Source organism: Acinonyx jubatus, chromosome C1 (genome assembly GCF_027475565.1).
Source record: "Acinonyx jubatus isolate Ajub_Pintada_27869175 chromosome C1, VMU_Ajub_asm_v1.0, whole genome shotgun sequence".
Classification (NCBI taxonomy): domain Eukaryota; kingdom Metazoa; phylum Chordata; class Mammalia; order Carnivora; family Felidae; genus Acinonyx; species Acinonyx jubatus.
The window spans coordinates 70,106,582-70,119,440 of record NC_069381.1 but is presented as its reverse complement, the minus strand read 5'-3'; the positions used below and the strand labels follow the sequence as shown (position 1 = coordinate 70,119,440).

The following is a 12,859-nucleotide window of genomic DNA, read 5'->3' as shown; positions in this document are numbered from 1 at the left end:
AAATGGTAAACTTTTACTCATAGAAACAGAGAACAGATTGGTGGTTGCCAGAGGGTAGAAAATGAAGGGAAATGGGTGAAAGTGGTCAAAAGGCACAAACTTGGGGTGAAAATAAGTTCTGAGAATGTAGTGTACAGCATGATAACTACAATTAACAGTATTGTATATTTGAAAATTGCTTAGGAAATAGACCTTAAAAGTTCTCATTGCAAGAAAAATAATCTGTAACTGTGAGATGATGGATGTTAACTAAATTTATTATGGTAATCACTTCATAATACATACATAAATAATTATGTTATATACCTTACTGAGATATAATGGGTGTATAATATTAGTGTAAGACTGGAGAAAAGTTTTATATATTCTTCTTTAGGAGGCAGATAGCCCTACTTGCCATTGGCAACTCTATTGGTACCATGAGGACAAGCAGTCTTATAATGAAGCCAATGCTGAAAATAATGGGTAAGGAATGCCAGAAGCACATAGTCCCTTAAAGATCTCATTAAGTTCCTAATTGTATCCTCTCAGCACCCATTACATGAGATCATAAATTTTCTTATTGGTTAAGTCAAGTTTTTGTTACCCGTAGCCCAAAGCATTCTACCTATGATAATACTAGCAATAATAAAACATGCATTTTGAGTAGAACTTCTCTAATAGAATGTGAACACATTTAGTAATAAGTACCTTAGAGTCTGTGATGTTTGCCAAATTCTTTGGTCTCATCTTAATGTCCCTGGCTTCAAGCTGCATGAGCAGTTTTTTATAGTAAAGTTCTAAATCTTCTCGAAGTTTTGTTAAAACCTCCTCCAACGATGCTGTGATTTTCTTTGTTTCAAAGTATTTTTTCTTCCAATCATCACAGGCTACAAAAAAAAAAAGCAAGGACTATAATGTGAGTCTGACTAAAGGATTAAACTTTTCAACTCGGAAAGGACCCTTGAGTTAATTTAAACCCTCCTACTCCCCCGCTCTTCCTTCCTCATATGCTGAGGAAATTAAAGCAAAGACTGAAATGTTTATTAGATAATAAAAGGATTGGCCTACAAATATAGAAAATAGTGATGAATCCAGGAACCAAACCAAGTTCTTTAAGCTTGTAATTATTTCTGAAAAATCTTGATTAAAAATACTACCTATAGAAAAATGTGTATATTTATTTTGATTACTTTTTCCATAGTCTGATTTCAAATCATAATTAAAACAATGAAGAGAAAGGCATAATATTTTTTCATCCCCTTAAATGACTTATGTTTTATAAAATAAGCTGATTCTGATTTATCACTTATTAAAATTATTCCAGATATATCCCCAAATGTATGTAGGGCAGAATTTAAGCCTGAGCCCTGTAGTTGAGAAAATTAGAAATCAAATACTGCCAATTTAGGGAATCATTTTGACCCAATGAGATTCTAAATACAAACTTAACAGGAACACAAACTGCATGCTACTATATCAGAATATGCTTATGCTTCTCTTTTAAAAAATTATCAAAGAAATGAAAACCCCAGATATAAAAGTTGATTTCATTAAAATTCTACAACTTTATGGGATTTTAACTCAAGATTTTAACTATTTATTTCCCTCATGTCCTATATCTAATCCCTCAGCAAGTTCTATTGGTACTACTGTAAAATACTTCCAGCATCTGGCACATTCTGTCTTCTTCAATGCTATGTCCCTAGTCAGTGCACAATCATCTTTTGAAAGTGGATTATGTTTCTAACTGGTCTCTCTGCTTCCATTCCTGCCCCTCTATGGGCTATTCCATACAGCAGTCATTCTGATGTTCTAAAAATATTTTTAAAGTCCTATACATCTCTAAAAATCCTCCAATGGCTTCTCATCTTAGAATAGAATCTAAACTCCTTAAATTGGCCTGTCTGTTCCTTGGTGAGCTTTTGATTTTATCTTCCTCTACATTCCTCCATATTAAGTTCCAGCCACACTGGCCTTATTTCAGCTCCTTAATACTGCAAGTTCACTTCCATCTCTGGACCTTGACATTTTAGTGTTCCTTCTGTTTGGACTGTTGTTTTTTTTTTTTTTTTTTCTCTTATCTCTTTAGATGCCTGCCTCCTTATTAATCACATCTTAATGATATCTCCTCAGTGATGCCTTCTTTGAAAATTCAAGCTAAAACCTTTTTTTCTGCCCCATCACTCTTTGCTCTTTTAAAGGGACTTTTGAGCTCTAATCAGGAGCTGATATTGTCTTATTTGTTTACATCTATCTCCTTGCATTAGAAGAAAGCTCCTTAAGGGCAGGGCCATGTTCATCTTGTTTACTGTATCCTCAGCATTTAAAACAATGCAAGGAATTGATGCACATAGTAGGCTTCCTACGTATTTGATAGCTGATACATGCCTTTTATCTTGAAACATTCCTGTTGAAATAGAAAGTAATCATTCTCATTTTAAATGTTTATTTTTGAGAGAGAGCAAGAGAGCACATAAGCAGGGGAGGGGGCAAAAAGAGAAAGAGATACAGAATCTGAAGCAGGCTCCAGGCTCTGAGCTGCCAGCACAGAGTCTGACGCGGGGATTTGAAGCCATGAGCCATGAGATCATGACCTAAGCCAAAGTTTGACACTTAACCAACTGAGCCACCTAGGCACCCCTGATACTCTCATTTTATAAACAGAAAAAGGAAGACACAAAGAGGAGAAATAACTTGTCTACATAAATCACTGATCTGGTATTAGAATCCTGGTCCTGTGATTTCTAGTCCATTACTCAAATTTGTCTGATAAAATCACTTTTAACAGTACGACAAAACTTAGTCATTGCCATCATTTCCAGGACACCACTTAATAAGGTAGACCCTGCAGAAATACCTCCTGACATTGCCCATAACATTCAGTCAGTTCTAACACTGAAGTAATAATTTTGCTGTAAATTGAGAATCCTACAACCAGTTAATTCCATATATACCTTTTATTCATATAATCCTCCAATACCACCCAAAATGCAGTCTTCTCAAATCCTTTAACATCTCTCTACCCTGGCTTGTTTTTCTATTTCTACCTAGTCCTAGTAACACTTGTTTCTAATTCTGTTGCAGGAAAACTACCTATTTTTCTACTTAATTTCTCTTATTCATTCATTCATTCATTCATTCATTCATTCATTTAGTTTGGCAAAACAGACACACATACCACAAAATTAAGCATGTAGAGAAGACTAAGGGATTCAGGGGATGATTCTAGAGTAATATCTAAGCTGAGATTGAATGATTAGTAGGAACTAGCCAGGTAAACTGGGAAGGGGTGGGTAGAAGGAAAAGGAGATGTAGATGGCAGAGGGAAAGCATGTCTGAAAGCCTACAGCCAAGAGGAGGCACACTTCAGATTTAAGCATATTTAACAGTTTTCTGGGAAGCCTTTCTTGATCTCTTCCATCTAATTTAGGTGTTCTTCTTCTGTACTCCTGTGCATACAATTCTGTAATTCCTTTATCATAGCATCATCAGGATGTATTGTTACTGTTTTCTTATCATTTCCCCAATGGACTATAAGCTCTTTGAGGGCAGAGACAAAATTGTGTCTGCCTATTATCTCCTCAGCCCCTAGAACAGTGGCTAAGTTCAGTAGACAATACAAACTTATTTAGTAAATGAATAAAGGAATGTTATAAAAAAATTTGAACTTAAATTTTAAAAAACCTTATGTAAAGTATGTTAATTAATGATAAAATAGTGATAAAAGATGTAATAAATTTTACCGTGACATTGCTTCAACTTGCTTTGTTCAAATAGTTTTTCAACTTTTTTAATTAGTTCTTCTCTAATTCTTTCCAGATATCTTCTTTCTTTCTTTACTTGTTTCAGTTGTTCAATAATCTTCTCTCCTAAAAGATTATAACTCGTCAATGTCCAAAAGCTAAAAGTTGGGAGTGTAAAACTTAAAAGTGCTTAAAATAGCAAGAATAAATTTTACCCGCAAATAATATAACTGATTAAATATATGCAGTAATTAACATATAATTCACATACTTTAAAATAATTTAACATTTTTGTGGTAAAATACACATAATAAAATTTACAGTTTTAACCTCTTTTAAATGTACAGTTCAGTGGCATTATGTACTTTTATGATGCTGTACAACCATCACCACTGTCCATCTCTAGAACTTTTTTATCTTCCGACATTAAAACTCTGTACCTATTGGACAATAATTCCCCATTAATATTTTTTTATTAAAAAAAATTTTTTTTTAAAATCTTCATTCACTTTTGAGAGAGAGACAGAGCGCGAGCAGGGGAGGAGCAGAGACACAGCGAGACACAGAATCTGAAGCAGGCTCCAGGCCCTGAGCTGGCAGCACAGAGCCCGACACAGGGCTCGAACTCACAAACTGTGAGATCATGACCTGAGCCGAAGTCGGATGCTCAACCGACTGAGCCACCCAGGTGCCCCTCCATTAATATTTAACTTTACCTCACAGAGTTATTTGTACTTACGGTATCATCATACTTACTTTCAATCTGTAATAAAGAGATATCAGTTATTACTGGAGAAAGAGCAGGTTGACAAGGAAGTGAAGGAAAATCAATAAGATCTGGTAGGGTGATGCACTCTTTCTTACCTATCTGTAAGCAAACATGAAAACCAGTAAGATCTGGTAGAATAACACATTTTTCACCTGTCTGTAAGCATGTGATAATGTACAACAGCAATGCATTTTTTTTTTTTTACTTATATGGTGACAAAATCCCAAATCTGTATTTATAACTATAGATTCTCTCTTGTGCTTCAACTTCTCTATTCCACTATCACTTGGACATTATACACAGGTACTTCAAACTTAAAAGAAAAAAAAATCCATTATTACTTTGTAAACATGATTTCTTTCCCAGATTTCTTATAACTTTAACATTTTTCTAAGATGACTTGATTTTTTTTTATCTTGAGCCAATTTTGATAACTTATGTCTGCTTAGAAAGTAAGAAAACTAATTGCATTTTCAAAATTTAGCATATATTTTATTGGCTCTGTATTTGTGTTTGTGTCACTTTTATCTTTCTTAACTTTTGTGTTTCTACCCTTTTATGATAAACTACCTCGAGCCTTACCATTGTGGATGTCTCTCCCACCATCACTTCATAGATCTTGAGTTGTTTTCAATTCTGCTAGTTTTTTACCTCTAAGTTATTAGTGTCTCCTTCTATCTTCATTAAGCCCTTACTCCTTTGTTTTACTGTTCTTTTTCTGGTTTTTAATGTTATGTTACATTATTAACTTATAAGTTCAGTCTCCTGCAGAATAATGGCAACCACCTAAATTACAATCTCTCCACATATCCTTCCAATTGCTATAAAAAGAGAGCAAATAATACCCATAACTTATGTCTACAGCATAACTAGGACACAAAATCCGTTAATTTACATATACTTTAATTTGCATATAACTGGGGAAATAAACACCCTAGACCAGCAGAGTGTGCTCAGGAGCCCACCTCCAAGCAGATGTGGACTGCTTAAGCATTAGAGGCCACTATACAAAGATAACACAATAAACATCAACCATGATTTAGTCTGGAAGGAGGGGGCTCCACATGCATAGGAGAAATCCTGAGAGTAAGGATAAAATCTTGTAAATCAGAGCACTTTTGATGAGGAGGCCAAATGAAAGGGGATTATAAAATGTAGGGGGCCTGAGTGGTAATCATGGGAAGACAGCTTTGAAGAGAGGAAAATACTTTGGAAGAGATATTCCCTCAGGGATAGCTGGTAAGAGAAAAGAAGAAAGTGGCCAAGATAACAGCTCTGCTGAATTAAGTTAGTAGAAAAGATTCAAAGAAAACAGACCCAAAAGCCCCATTTATTTAAAAATAAATAAATAACTGCATTTCACTATATGAATAGAAGAGGGAGCACCCAACCTAAGAAGCAACAGGGCTCCCTGTTCCTCTATAAAAATAAAAATAAAAAATATATAAAAATAAGTTATTACTTAAACAGAAAAATTAACACAAATAAACATGAACAATATCTACAAATTATTCAAGCATCCACACAAATTTACATTTTAAAAAAACCTTCACAATTGAGAACTAAAACCAAACAGACAGCCATGAAGCAGAGAAAAACTTAAACAATACTTCCAACACAGATTAAATATAAATAAACATTTGCAGATACCACAGACACAATAAATCAAGAATTTTAAAACTCAGAATAAAAATGGAAAAACAGGAAGATGTGAAATGGAAGTTGGCTAAAGTGAAGAAAGAAATTAAAAAACAAAATTGTCTCAGAAATGAATAAATTAGCAAGTACCCAAGAAGCAACAAATATGACCAAAAATACAGTAAGGATAGTGGAGAATACAAATAAAAGATGCAAAGGAAATGAAACATAAAAAAAAAAAGTGAAATAGATCAGAGAAAAGATAACGTATATAAAAGGTAAAGAAAAAATGAAACAATAGATCTGCTACCTAAATTATTTTCTGAAATTATAATTTTAGGAAATGCTCTTGAAATATGTCTGGATTTTCATACTGCAAGGATCCACTGTGTATCCAGAAGAACCTGATCTAGAATTCTGAGCTAAGATTCAGCCCGGTAAAACTAGTACACATTAAATGAATCCTCTGGCCTTCCAGACAAATATACCCAAGCCAGTTTACAAAGAAAAGAAAACCAGGCATCACACTTTTTAACAGTTAACATATAAAACATCGGTAGAGCAACATTTTAAAGAAACTCAAGGGAAAAAAAGATGTAAGCCAAGGATGTGACATCCAATTAAGCTATCCTTCAGGTATCAAAACTTTAGACAATGATGAACAAATTTTGTAAAGGGCCAGAGAGTAAATAATTTAGGCTTTGTGGGCCACATATCGTCTCTGTCATGATTCTTTTCCTTAAATTCCTTAAAAATGTAAAAAACCAGGGCACCTGGGTGGCTTAGTCAGGTAAGCATCTGACTTCAGCACAGGTCATAATCTCACAGTTCGTGGGTTCAAGCCCTGCATCAGGCTCTGCGCTGACAGCTCAGAGCCTGGAACCTGCTTCAGATTCTGTGTCTCCCTCTCTCTCTGCCCCTCCCCCACTTGTGCTTTCTCTCTCTCAAAAATAAACAAAATAAAATAAAAAAATATTTGTAGGTCCAAGGCCTTACAAAATAGTCTGCAGGCCCTAGTTTGCTGATCTCTGCTCTAGACAAAGTTTTAAATGTGGAAGAAGAGAATATTGTAGCTAGGTGCTTTTTCTAAATTGAACTTAATCCAACCAAGAGATGATTGAAAAGTCTTCTGTAAAAGAACTGGCAGTGTGTTGAACATATTTAATTACAGATCTGAGACTAAAACAAAGGTGAGAGGTTAAGTCTAGAAGTATGGCATATAAATGTTATATGCTCTGACAAAATAGAAGTAACACAACTTAAAATACATTAGAGAAGAAAGATTTTTTTGATTACCCTGAATAGGACAGATCAGTGGATAGTTTTAGAGGTAACAAATGAAAAGCATAAGCATAAATTTTAAAAAACGGGAAAAGAACACTAGTATACTAACATAAATATATTACTGTAAACACTAGAACAAAAATACAACCTTCCTAAAACACGAGGAGAGGGGAAAAGTACAAATAAACCACATAGTAACTCACAGTAACTGTAACATAAAATGACAAATCTTAAGTCAAACACATCAGTCCTATCAATAACATAAGTTGACATAATTCATCTACTAAATAAAAAATATTTTCACACACTCTCACAAAACAAAACCCAACTCTATCTGGGCTATATGTAAAAGACATATCTAAAACAAAGCAATTCAGAAAGGCTGGGGGGAAAAAGTGTGAAGGAAGATGAGGGTATACCAAATAAATGTATGCAAAAACAAAGTACAGGTTAGTATCTTGATATGCAATAAAGGAGAATTCAGACCAAAAAAAGCACTTAATGAGTCAAAAAAAGGATACTTCATAGCACAAAAGTGATATTAGTATTCACATAAGAACAACTTTGCGCCAAGTAACACATAGAAATCTAAACAAACCAGAAACCACAGGAGATACAGGGATAAACAGTAACACACTAATAATAGGAGATGCCAATACACCATTGCTATATACGCAATATACGCAGCTACCTAGCAAGAGAATGTGGGAAAAAATAAGGATAAGAAATACTAAGCAAGGTATTCAGCAAGGTAGACTATAGGCACAGAGTAGGGGAAGATACTTGCAACATAAATAAGCATCAAATAAATATCTCTAGAGTATATTAAAAACTTATACAAATCAGAAACATATGACAACCCAAAAGAAACACTTGAAAATGCACTTCCAAAAAAAGTTACCCATAAAAATATTAAAACATGATCAACTTTATGGGTAACCTGGGAAATTAAAATTCAAACCACAAAGAGCAGTAAGCATCCACTAGACTGACAAAATTTTTAAAGCATGAAGATAGCATATTTTATTAATATCCAGATTTTATTAAAATCTAGCATATTTTATTAATATCTAATTGTCCTATTACGATAGGACAATTATTGCTGAAGATGGTGTGCCTTTTGCTCTGAAACCCAAGAGCTCTGAGCTGTGATTCGCCTACAGGACATGACTCAGACTGCACTCAGTACTCCAGCACTTTATCAGCTGGACATTAAAACACAAGTGGCAACATTGTTTGCAATGTCTCTCAGATCACCTTGTGAGCCTTCACTTCCTTTGGGCCCAAAGTTGGCGGTCTTTTGGATTGCTTGATTCAAAAAAAAAAAAAAGACTGGAGCAGTACATCCAAATGTGGCAAATCTCTCTCCAAATTCCAAAGAGGTCCATCAAATGACTCATTCTCAGTGATAACTGGGGCAAGATATAAAAACCTGGCTTTCACTTTAGGACATACCTCAATATGTCCTATCCATACCACAGTATACCCAAAGATTTCACTGAATTGGTAGGCTCCTGAATTTTTTTGAGGCTTATCTCCCATCCTCTCACCTCTAAGGTTAGAAAACTTAGCCATTTTAAGCTGCAATTTTGTTTCAATTTCAGTATAAATATTATGTTGCAATACCCCATTTAAACAAAAAATATTTAAATCATACCTGATTGTTCTCTGTTCTAATGGTATTAACTCTATCATCTTCATTTTTCCAAAGAAACAGACTTAAAGGGAATGACAGATTTTAAAGTCATATTAAAAAATGATTCCATGAATATTAGCTTTTCACATTTTATCTTATTTGACATTCTGTAAACACAAATGTAACATTAAAGCCTCAAAAAGCCTGAGAACATATTTCAAGCTCATAAACTACATTTAGTATGAGTACTAGCTAAACTCAAATCACATTATAACATCTATAGCAAAGTAAAATAAAAATTTTGGAAACACATTTTGTTTGTAATTCTTTTGTGGATGATTGTTTATAAAATCCCTTCTATTAATTTCAAAAGACTGTATGAAAAACTGTTGCCTTAAGTACTATAATTCTCCATGAAATGATACCATGTGAAACTCAAGCATACTGATTAGTTTCCCCATAACCAAGAAATCTAAGTGAGGTAGAACGACTAATTCTAAGAAAGGCAAAGACAAAATTTTCTGTCAGTAAGCTGCTCCTGATGACATAAGAATTATAATAGAAATAAATTTAAGCAATAATTATTCCTCATTATTAAAGATTAGAATCAAGGTAATTTTAATTAAAAATCACTAATTTCACTCATACATTTGTTGTAATTAGAAGTCCTTGTAACAGTATCCTGGTTATCTCATTCTTTATAGTTTAGATTATGACATGTAGAATCAACATCTATACTAGTTACCTTTTTTTGTTTCTTAAATCACTATTTGATTCTTCTGATGATCCTGGCACTTCAGAATTTCCAATTTGATTTTTTCCAGTTTGGTTTCCTTTTGGAGTGGCTTTTCCCCCTGCTGATGTTCATGTTCATCCATGGCAAATAAAGTTAATAATATTAAGAAAATAGTACAATAAAATTTTATACAAATATGTATATATATGGACATACTCTTATCTTGTCCTGTGTCCTTTTCCATGAACTCTACTACACATGATATAAGGCAACAGTTTCCAAAGTAAATTTCATACAACAGTTTATGTGAAAGGAGAATTCTTTGTGTCAATTCAGTTTGAGGAAAAGAAAGGATTAAGAAACCCTACCAGGAAAACAATCACACACACCCTTGTAGGATTTCTCTGTTTTTATGTACAATGTGAACCTACAAGATGGGGGTAAGTTAGGTTTTACTTAAACTTAATTGTCTTTAGAAAGCTTTGGCCAAAAGCATCTTTTGAAATTGTATTGAGGAAATTTCTCTGGAAAAGGCTGGTGTAAATACAGAGCATATAATGTCATTTGTTATTTCACATACATTTCTATTTATAAAACCTCCCTTCATTTTAACAGAATTTCCCTATATAGGAAAACTATACAATGTCTTTAAAATGTTAACATTAATGTTCTATATGATCTATATGGACAAAAGATCCATGAACCTCACAATATTAATGCAGATATTTTTCCTTTGGATAAATCAAATTTTTTAATTTTGAAAAAATTAATGAGTCATGTTAATATTTGAAAAACCATTTTACAAGAGTTGCCACAGAATTTTGCAACCTGAAGCCTGTACTGGTTTAATTTTAGTCTAGCTGCTATATTTCCCAGCTGGTATATTTGAAATAGTCTTTTAAAGACAATAAACAGGGATTTTCTAAAGGATATATTCAATGCAAAATGAACAAAAACCAGATGTATCAGCTGCTTAAAGGTTAATCATAAAATACTACTCCCCCCCCCACCAAAGAAAGAAAAAACAATGAAAAATTCATTAGATTCTAAGTAATTTTGATAGGGATCTGGCACATGTATCTCATTCATAGTAACAGTCTAGAGCATGATGCACCACACCATTCATACCTATGCAGTTTAATAACATAAAGAAAGCAGGCCTATTCACTTTTGAAAAAAATCATAATAGTGTCTTGAGAGCACAGTAATATATGCATAAAATGTTACAGATTCACAGAAAGGGATATGATAACTGTGAAACTATGTTTTGAACTATGAGATGTTTGTCTGGCAAAGAAGAGAGCAAGAAGAATTTAAGCAAAGAAAATGGCATTTGCAAAATACACAGTACAAATATATGCAGCATTTTTGGCAATAGTGAAAAGTTCAGTGTGACTCTTGCATGGTGTTGTAAATAAAGCATGGGCTTTAGTCAAACACACAGGAGTTCAAGTCTTGGCACTGTCACAGCAGGTGTGACCTCAGCTAAGTTATTTTTTTAACCTACGTTTCCTTATCTCTAAAATGGCACGGTGCATGGAAAGCACGCAGCACCGTACCCAATCCTTAGGAGTGTCTTGACTTCAAGTTCTGATTTCTGTTCCACTGCATTTCATATTTCAGATCTTTATCACCTCAATCTATTCTCCATAGTGTCACCTAAGTGGTTTTGCTAGAACTGAAATCCAATCATGTTACTCCTATTAAAACAAAGCAGGAAAGAATACCCACTGGAGAAAAGACAGTCTCTGCAACAAATGTTGTCGGGAACATGCAAAAGATGTAACATGGTACATGGTAACATGCAAAAGAATGAAACTGGACCACTTCCTTACACCATACACAAAAATCAATTCAAATTGGATGAAAGACCTAAATGTGAGACAAGAGAAACAAACCTTAGAGGAGAACACAGGTAGCAACTTCTTCGACATGAGCCATAGCAGTAACTTACTAGATACATCTCTGGAGGCAAGGGAAAAATGAACTATTGGGACTTCATGAAGACAAAAAGTTTCTGCACAGCGAAGGAAACAATCAACAAAACTAAAAGGCAGCCAACAGAATGGGAGAAGATATTTGCAAATGACATATCTTTTTTTAATTAAAAAATGTTTTTAAGCTTTATTTTTGACAGAGAGAGAGAGAGCGAGCGAGCAAGCATGAGTGGGGGAGGAGCAGGGAGAGGGAGACACAGAATGTGAAGCAGGGCTCAAACCCACAAACCACAGGATCATGACCTGAGCTGAAGTCAGATGCTTACCCGACTGAGCCACCCAGGTGCCCCTGCAAATGACATATCTGATGAAGGGTTAGTATCCAAAATCTATAAAGAATTTATCAAATTCAACACTCAAAAAACAAACAATCCAGTTAAGAAATGGGCAGAAGACATGGATAGACATTTTTCCAAAGAAGACAGATGGGTAACAGACACATGAAAAGATGTTCAACATTGCTCATTATCAGGGAGATACAAATCAAAACTACAATGAGACATCACCTCACACTTGTCAGAATGCCTAAAATTAACAACACAGAAACAACAGATGTTTTCGAGGATGCAGAAAAAGGGGAATACTCTGACCCTGTTGATGGGAATGCAAACTGGTGCAGCCACTCTGGAAGGTGGTATAGAGGTTCCTCAAAAAGTTAAAAATAGAACTGTCCTATGATCCAGCAACTGCACCACTAGGTATTTACCCAAAGGACACATGCACCTCAATGTTTACTGCAGAATTATCAACAATAGCCAAATTATGGAAAGAGCCCAAATATCCATCAACTGATGAATAGAGAAAGATGTTGTGGTATATATATACAATGAAATATTACTCAGCCATAAAAAAGAATGAAATTTTGCTATTTGTGATGATGTGGTTGGAGCTGGAGTGTATTATGCTAAGAGAAATAAGTCAGAGAAAGACAAATACTGTATGATCTCACTCATATGTGAAATTTAAAAAATGAAACAGATAAACACGGGGGGAAAAAGAGAGAGGCAAACCATAAAACTCTTAACTATGGAGAACAAACTGAGGGTTACTGGAGGGGTGTTGGGTGGGAAACGG

General features: G+C 34.3%; 1 protein-coding gene across 4 annotated transcripts in view; it reads right to left on the bottom strand.

The window, feature by feature from the left end:
• The window catches only part of SPATA1 (spermatogenesis associated 1), a 57,041-nt gene that overhangs the window by 8,561 nt on the left and 35,621 nt on the right, over positions 1–12,859 (bottom strand). For 3 of the 4 annotated variants that reach the window (XM_053214333.1, XM_027058742.2, XM_053214334.1), the window contains 5 exons: positions 9,798–9,909; positions 9,074–9,134; positions 4,482–4,593; positions 3,726–3,851; positions 691–869 (listed from right to left, as the gene is read on the bottom strand). In XM_053214333.1, the coding sequence (XP_053070308.1) occupies positions 691–869; positions 3,726–3,851; positions 4,482–4,593; positions 9,074–9,134; positions 9,798–9,909 (590 nt within the window). The remainder of the gene's footprint in view (positions 1–690; positions 870–3,725; positions 3,852–4,481; positions 4,594–9,073; positions 9,135–9,797; positions 9,910–12,859) is intronic. The other variant, XM_053214332.1, reaches the window with a different exon arrangement.